This window comes from Triticum dicoccoides, chromosome 1B (assembly GCF_002162155.2).
Source record: "Triticum dicoccoides isolate Atlit2015 ecotype Zavitan chromosome 1B, WEW_v2.0, whole genome shotgun sequence".
NCBI classification, from domain to species: Eukaryota; Viridiplantae; Streptophyta; class Magnoliopsida; order Poales; family Poaceae; genus Triticum; species Triticum dicoccoides.
The window spans coordinates 697,096,459-697,103,883 of record NC_041381.1 but is presented as its reverse complement, the minus strand read 5'-3'; the positions used below and the strand labels follow the sequence as shown (position 1 = coordinate 697,103,883).

Here is a 7,425-nt window from a genome sequence, read left to right as displayed (position 1 = left end):
CTCAACCGCCGCCGCCGACCCCCCGCACCCTCCCCCGCTCCACCGGCATTACTGTTTGATGATATTTTTTAAAAAATTATTACTGTCTTATAAAAAAATATTAGTGTTATGATTTAAACAAGTTTGAACATATTTAAACACAAATAAGTATCAAACAGCATTTTAAATGCATAAAAAAATTGTGGAGCCTGGGAATCAAACCCAGGACCTCCTGGTGTGAGAACTGGCTGCTGACCAGTCAAGCTAGTAGAGGGAACTTGATGTGAATCAGGTCAGGTGGAAGATAACCTGTTGGCTCGAGCAGAAATCAAAAAAAAAATACTAATGGCGCACCAGAGTGAGGTGCGCCATTAGTATGGATGTACTTATGGCGCACCAAGGGGTGGTGCGCCATTAGTATTGTGCCGCCCCCATCCATATTTCCTCCCCGGCCCAAACCTATCCCCTCTCTCTCCCTCGCCCTCGCCCTCGATCCCCTTCCCCTCTCCTTTCCGGACGCCGCTGCCCCGCCGCCTCGACGCCGCCCCGACGCCGCCTCGACGCCCCGAAGCCGCCTCGACGCCCCGACGCCACCTCGACGCCTCCACGCCGCCCCGACGCCGCCTCGCCTCTCCCGCTCGCCGCGGCCGCGGCCGCCGCGCTCGTCGGGGGCGCCTACTTCTGGGTGGTCGTCACCTCATTCCGCCTCCCGGAGCCCGGGGCCCTCCGCGTGGCCGGTGGCCAACCCGGTGCTCACCTGCGCCTCCGCCACCGACGCCGGCTACCCCAGCAACTTCGTCGCCGACCGCTTCCTCTACCTCCAGGTACGGTCCGTCAATGCGCCATCGCACAGTACGGTCTGGTCCTTGCTCTCCACGGTGCGGTCCTTGGCGGCCTGCGCGGTCTCGGAGGCCTTGTCCTTGGCTGTCTGCGCCGTCCCGGCAGCCTTGTCCTTGGCCGCCTGTGCCGTCTGGGACGCCTTGTCCGTGGCCTCGCCGGCCTTGTGCTTGGTGGCCTCCGTAGCGCCTTGCCCCTGCCCGGACGCGTGCCCCGCCAGGCCAGCCGCCTGGTCCTTGGCCTCGTACGCCTTGTCCTTGGCCGCGCCCATCACCTGCCCAGCCTTCTCCTGCAATGCAAACAGCACGGTCACATCTCATCTCAGACACGGCGCACGCAGCAGCATTTTCTCGGAGACATCCATGGAGAAGACGTACGTACCTGGGTGTGTCCCTTGGCCTCGCCGGCGCGGTAGCTCGCCTGGTCCTGGTTGGATGCCAGCTCTCACGTAGGAATTGTGCTAAACTGGCTCAATCAAACTGACAATAGTGGATCAGCAGTCAGAACAGGATAATCTTTAGTAGTATCACTTGGTTTCGATCGGCTGTGTCTGACTGGCCTACAGCAGAGCGGGGGGCTTTATATAGGCTGCAGCTACGGGACAGAGCCGGGGACACGTCGCGCGCCGGAGCACGTCCACGGCCGCCACGTAGAAAGGACACGCGGTGTGACGCTTCCGTAGCTTCGCGAAGCTCCATCGCTCACCCATATCACGAGCTGTGTGCGGATGCCGGCGCCGAACGCCAAGTAGGAGACGAACAAGTACGAGTAAACAAGTGTAGGAGTCTTGTGTTTGATCAACGTGTCCCAGCCCCATTGCATCTCTGTTCCCGAGTTCTGATAGAGCTGTGATAGAACATTATGAACACAAGCGATGATTAGACTACAACAAGTGGAAACTGTCCCACTAATAATTATTATATGATGATGACGTGGAAGAGGGGTCACCAGGGACATACTCTGCTCATTTTTCTACGATATAAGTTAGACATGGATGAGCGAGTGCCGGGTGGCGGATTACCGTACAACGGGAACGTGCTGGTGCACGTCGGAGAAGCGACAGGGCGCGGCAGATATGGCTGTGGAGACCACAGGTACGGTCAATGCGCCATCGCACAGTAGCATTCAAGAATCAGGATCAGCCAACGGTTGTTGGCATGTGCAAATTTCTGGCACATTGATAGGGGGTAGGCATTTGTACAGGTATGAGAGTGCCCATGCTTGTGGTCCTGCTATGTATTATTTGGCACTGTTGACCTGATTTTGGCCCAATATTTCCATAAATATCTTTTTGCACTTTCTGTCTTCAGGCTATTTGAGTCATTGAGAGATGTTAAGTTGACTAGTGATTACATGCCCAGATGTATTTTGCCCAGCAAACAAAAAAATTCTGGGGCTTTGGTTTGGTACCACCAGCCACCAGGACCCCCACCATGTTACCATGGGGCTTTGGTAGTGCTTGCCCACTGTTTTCTCACTTTCTGGGTGGGGTTGGAAGACAGACACTGCCGATAAGCTTGTTTGCTAGTTCCTTTACAAGCATAGTAGAGCATAGTATGGATTCTAATGTTCAACTCTGACTAAACAGGTTCTGCAAACGGTCTTTTACTGCACTTGACTGAAGAAGTAGGTGTCTGCTATATCCTGCACTTGAGGTGAGTTGTGTTCTCAGGTTTACATTGCAATGGGCACTCTTCTTGTAAACACAAATTCAGATTTATATACTATATACTGGCATGACTGTTTTTATTAGGCAGGACAGTGCAGTAGTTGATGTATCTTGGGTTGATTATAAAGTTGCTTGGATTTAATATTACCCAGCATGATGATGTATCAATGTAGCGTTAGCATATGATCCAAGTGCTAGTACTGCTAGTAAATAGCTAATACAGTTAATGAAGAAGAAGAAAAACTGCTAGTACAGTTAATGAAGAAGAAAAAAAACTGCTACTACTGCTAGTAAATAGCATCAGACTGAATGTCTTTTATATATGGCCAATACAGTCTGATGGACAATACGGTTATTGAAGAAGAAAAAAAACTGCTAGTGCTGCTAGTAAATAGCATCAGACTGAATGTCTTTTATATATGGTACTGCTAGTAAATAGCTTCTTCTATATACTAATTTGCATCAAAGTGTAGAACAAAGCATCAGACTGAATAACTAACAGTGGGTAATTAACCTAACTATTCATTTTTCCTTAGGTTAATATTAAAATGTCCAGTGTATATATATTTGAAAATGATTGCTGCTAGATGTTAATTTGCTGGTACTAGCTAGAATTTGGGAATGAAAAGCAAAAGCAAAAGCTAATTAACTACGAGGAGATGGCGCTCCCCCACCTCCACCCACCTCCACCCACCTCAGGCGACTCCCATGGAGATTCTAGGGTTTAACCCTACGATCTCCTCCCGACATCCCCAATGGATGGCCTCCTCCACTGGGATTTCTCCCCCGGCCTCAAGGTTGAGGCACAGGTGCGTGCAAGGTTTGGATCTACGGTCCACTTCGTCCCCAACCCCGGCTCCAAGGAATTCTTCCTTGAAGTTTCCTTTTCCTCGGCTTCTTTTCCCCTCTCGGTGGATTCGGTGGGTTTGGCCCTTCAGTCATGTATTGGAGGTCTTTCTGCTGGTTTCAATGTTTCGCGACTGGGTGATCGCCATTTTCGATTTTCAGTGGCCTCAAATCGTGTGGGGCATTTCATCTTTGGGTTAATGTAACACCCCAAAAATTTAACCAGGTTTTAGTTATTAAAATTTTGCGAAGAGTTTAAAATTTTTGCATGCAAGTATATCTCTGTTGATTTCAAAACTTTTCTTTTAATATTAAGAAATTTTCCCAAGTGGATCCTTCCAAAATATATTGGACTTATTTTCCCTCTCATTTAAAAAAAACATCCCTCAATCAGGAGATTTATTTATAAAATTATTTCACCCTGAGCTTTATTCATTAAATGACTTGTTTTAAAATTTGGAGCTCTTTTTGAACTATAACCATTGGATAAATTCACCTAAAATTCTAACCAAAAATTGGAGATGTCATGTGATGTTTTTAAATCACTTTTATACAAAAATATCTTTTATTTATGTAATAATTTGAGCTGTGCATCAACTTTTCCTTCTCTGGTCCAGAGTGCATTTTGCACTACAACCCTTTTAAATAATTCTTTCTAGCCTCCACCAAAATTATGGGATATTGGTAGTAGCATATGATTCAACATTATGCAAAAACCTATTTATGTTCTTTGAAAAAATTGAGTGAATCATCCTCTTTTTCATTCTGGTCCAGCCTTGTGATTTCTACTGCAACCCTATTTAATTTTGCTCCAAAGATCTTGTGTTTTCTCCTACTTGTAGACAACCCTACCAAACCCCTAAATCCAGGAGCATGCACCCATTGGATTAATTTTGGTTCATGAAATAATGTCATTTATTTCCTGTCCAGAAATGTAGTTTTGCAAAACTTGCACTAGCAAGTTTCCCCTTTTGTCCAAATAACCTCACCACTTTCTCTTGCATCTAAGGAGACACTGATCTGGAGTTTTTGACCACTCCAAGACTTGCCTAAGTGCCTGTGGCATTTTGTCAAACACCTGGAGTGCATGGTCAGATTTGGCATGGATTTTAGTTAGCAGTGTGAACCTGATCCTCTGACCCCTTAAGCTTGTCCATTGATCTCCTTGCAAGCCATAGCCTAGATCTGCTAACTCCCAGCTCCAACCAAGCGCTCTGGAGTGCCATGGCATTTCGCCGAGCATCTGGTGTGCGTGCGCTGGGCGCGCCCAAAGCGCGCAAATTGCAGCCGCGCACACGAGCCGCCGCGTCGCGCCCCTGTCTTGGCCCACACTGCAGAACCTCGCCACGCACTCCCCGCCTCGCCACAACACGACAGCCCGCCCTGGCGCCCTACAGCGCCACCGCCAGAGCACTTTTGGCGGCACGCCGGCGTCGGCCGACAGCCCTGCGCCGTTCAGCGCCGCCCAAGCCACCCCGGCTCGCCACCTGGCCCCTTGAACAGCTCAAGCTCATCCACAAGGGTGTCGCCTAGCTCTCGTCGCCGCCACGTTCCCCTGCAGCTACAGAACGGCGGTTCGTCGGCCGCCTTATCCACCGCCGCGGAACCGACCTCGTTGCGCTATAAAAGGGACCCCGAGCCCCTCTGAGCACGCACGCAACCTCAAGCTACCCCCATGGAACCCCCCATAGCCCGCAATCGTTAGGGAAACGCCGCCTTCTTCATCTCCGGCAACTCCTGCCGCCGCCACTGTCTCGTTCACTCCGGCGCCACCAGGGCTTCCCCCTCCCCGTTCTCTTCACCAAGAACCCCTCCTTCCATCCAGGAACCCAACCCCCTACTTGATTTGGTTCGGGAGCCATCGCCGCCACAAAACCACTTCGTCACCGAAGCCTCCTCCGCCGCGAAGCTCGCCGCCGGCAGCTCCCTCCGCCCCCACCTACCTGACGACCACCGGGATGACCGCCCTGGAGTGGCGGATCCATCCCCGCCCTTGGGGCCCCGCGAGGAGCCGCCAGTCGCTGGCGACGATCGCCGGAGCTCCGCCTCCGCTCGGGACAGAGGAAGGAGAGGGAGAAAGACTAGTCAAACCTGACTAGTGGGCCACCTAGGACCCACTGTCAGTGACCCCCGCTCGGTCCACGCGGAGTAAGTGGAAGCATAAAACTCGCGAGTACGTAACCCCTTCTTAGAAAGCGTATTCGTGGCTGAAACGTTTTCTTTTGTTTTATTTTTTAAAAAACAGAATTTGACCAAAACTTTGACTGACTATATCTTTTTAAATATAACTCCAAATGAAATGATTCTTTTTCCTACCTCTCTCAAATTTCACCTAGTTTATTTTAAGATTTATTTAAAAAAAAATTAGAACAACTTTTGGTGCTGTTTTTAGTTTGTGTGTTAATTCTTTTATATTGCTAAAATAGGATTTTTGAAGAGAGGAGAAATGTTTCAAGTTTTGGAGTGCACCCTGCCTTTCCACACATTGAAGGCAAGCATTCTGAACCCCGGCATAATATTTTTGTGTGTTCGATGACACGTTCATAACATCACCTCACTTTGGAGAAACTTATTATTTCATGTGATATGATCATATGCATGGGTGCATGTTATTGATTTCCATGCTGTTGGAAATGGACACACTTGTGATGATAATCACCCTCATATGCCTTGCATGCATACCGGCAGGAACCCGGGAAAACCTCTGCCTTGGGTAGGCATGAGTTTGTCGCCGGTCTCCGTCGGGACGGTTATGTCTGGTATGGCATGGCAAGGTGATATGAGCGGTGACTCTGTTCGTTGAAATATATTCGTCATGCTAATCATGCAGGGAATACTTAAACCTCCTGAGTCGACCGTAGATCGAGTCTTGTTCCAGTAACCCCCATACTTGTTTCGTACTACCACTCGTCTCTACAGCAAGTAGAGTACGGTTCAGTAAGTTGTCAACCTCTTTCTAGCACCCACCATACAGAGAGGCCATGGTGGAAGATACCGGTTGTAGCTGGTAGGCAGGCCACCTGGTCCGGGGGCATGGGTGTTTCCGGTTGGGACCGAGAGGGGAGGCCACCCCTTAGAGCGCGCGATATAAATTTGATCCCATGCTACGCGAGGTTGTAGCCTCCCCACTTAGAGTTTGCTTGACAGGTGTCGTGGGTGATTCCAGACACGTGTGAGTTAAGCTGGTGTGTGCAAGTTAGGTGTGTTTTCAACAAAAAGACTGTAGACGGAATTAGTCCCGATGGACTAAAGAAATCCGTTACTCGTGGGTAAAGAGTACATCCTCTGCAGAGATTAAACCTATTCGAATAGCCGTGTCCATGGTTAAGGATTACAGTCTGGGATGGGTCAAGTGTCGGTCTTAGTGTCGGTCTTCGGAGGTGAAACTGTTAACCAGAAATGGAATTACTACTTGTGACTTGTGATAACGATGATTATTATTATTGTTGACTAACCCGTGATATTATTGTTATTATCGAGTATCTCTGGGATGGTTCTACCTCCGGGATATTCACTATGATTGTTTATTTTAAAGCCCTTTGTGTGGTGTCGCTCAGACGCCCGACTGTGGCATTTCTTTTAAAGCCCTTTGTGTGGTGTCGCTCAGACGCCCGACTGTGGCATTTCTTTTAAAGCCCTTTATGTGGTGTCACTCAGACGCCCGACTGTAGCATTTCTTTTAAAGCCCTTTATGTGGTGTCGCTCAGACGCCCGACTGTGGCATTTCTTTTAAAGCCCTTTATGTGGTGTCGCTCAGACGCCCGACTGTGGCATTTCTTTTAAAGCCCTTTATGTGGTGTCGCTAAGACGCCCGACTGTGGCTTTGCTTGTTATTTATTTCATAAATTTTAATACTACTATGTTAATGCAATTTTATAAATAACTTGCTTGCACGCATCAGAGATTTATTTATCTTCTTTGACTGACGTCATGAGCATAAAATATTTTCAGCACATCATTGTTATATTATACCTGTGTTCATAATATTTGCGAGTACATTCAAAGTACTCACTGGCTTGTCCCTGGCTATTGTCTTGGCCAGATTTTCTTGCACGAAGAGGAGCGACGCGATGACAGCCCCGGAACCTAAGTAA

General features: G+C 48.7%; 1 protein-coding gene across 1 annotated transcript; it reads right to left on the bottom strand.

The window, feature by feature from the left end:
• Positions 1-793: 793 nt before the first annotated feature.
• On the bottom strand, positions 794-1,638 carry LOC119351002 (late embryogenesis abundant protein 19-like). Its single transcript, XM_037618574.1, has 3 exons — positions 1,522-1,638; positions 1,198-1,257; positions 794-1,105 (listed from the first exon to the last, which is right to left on the bottom strand). The coding sequence occupies exons 1-3, from the start codon at positions 1,636-1,638 to the stop codon at positions 794-796; spliced, it is 489 nt and encodes a 162-aa protein (XP_037474471.1).
• Between the last annotated feature and the right edge of the window lie 5,787 nt (positions 1,639-7,425).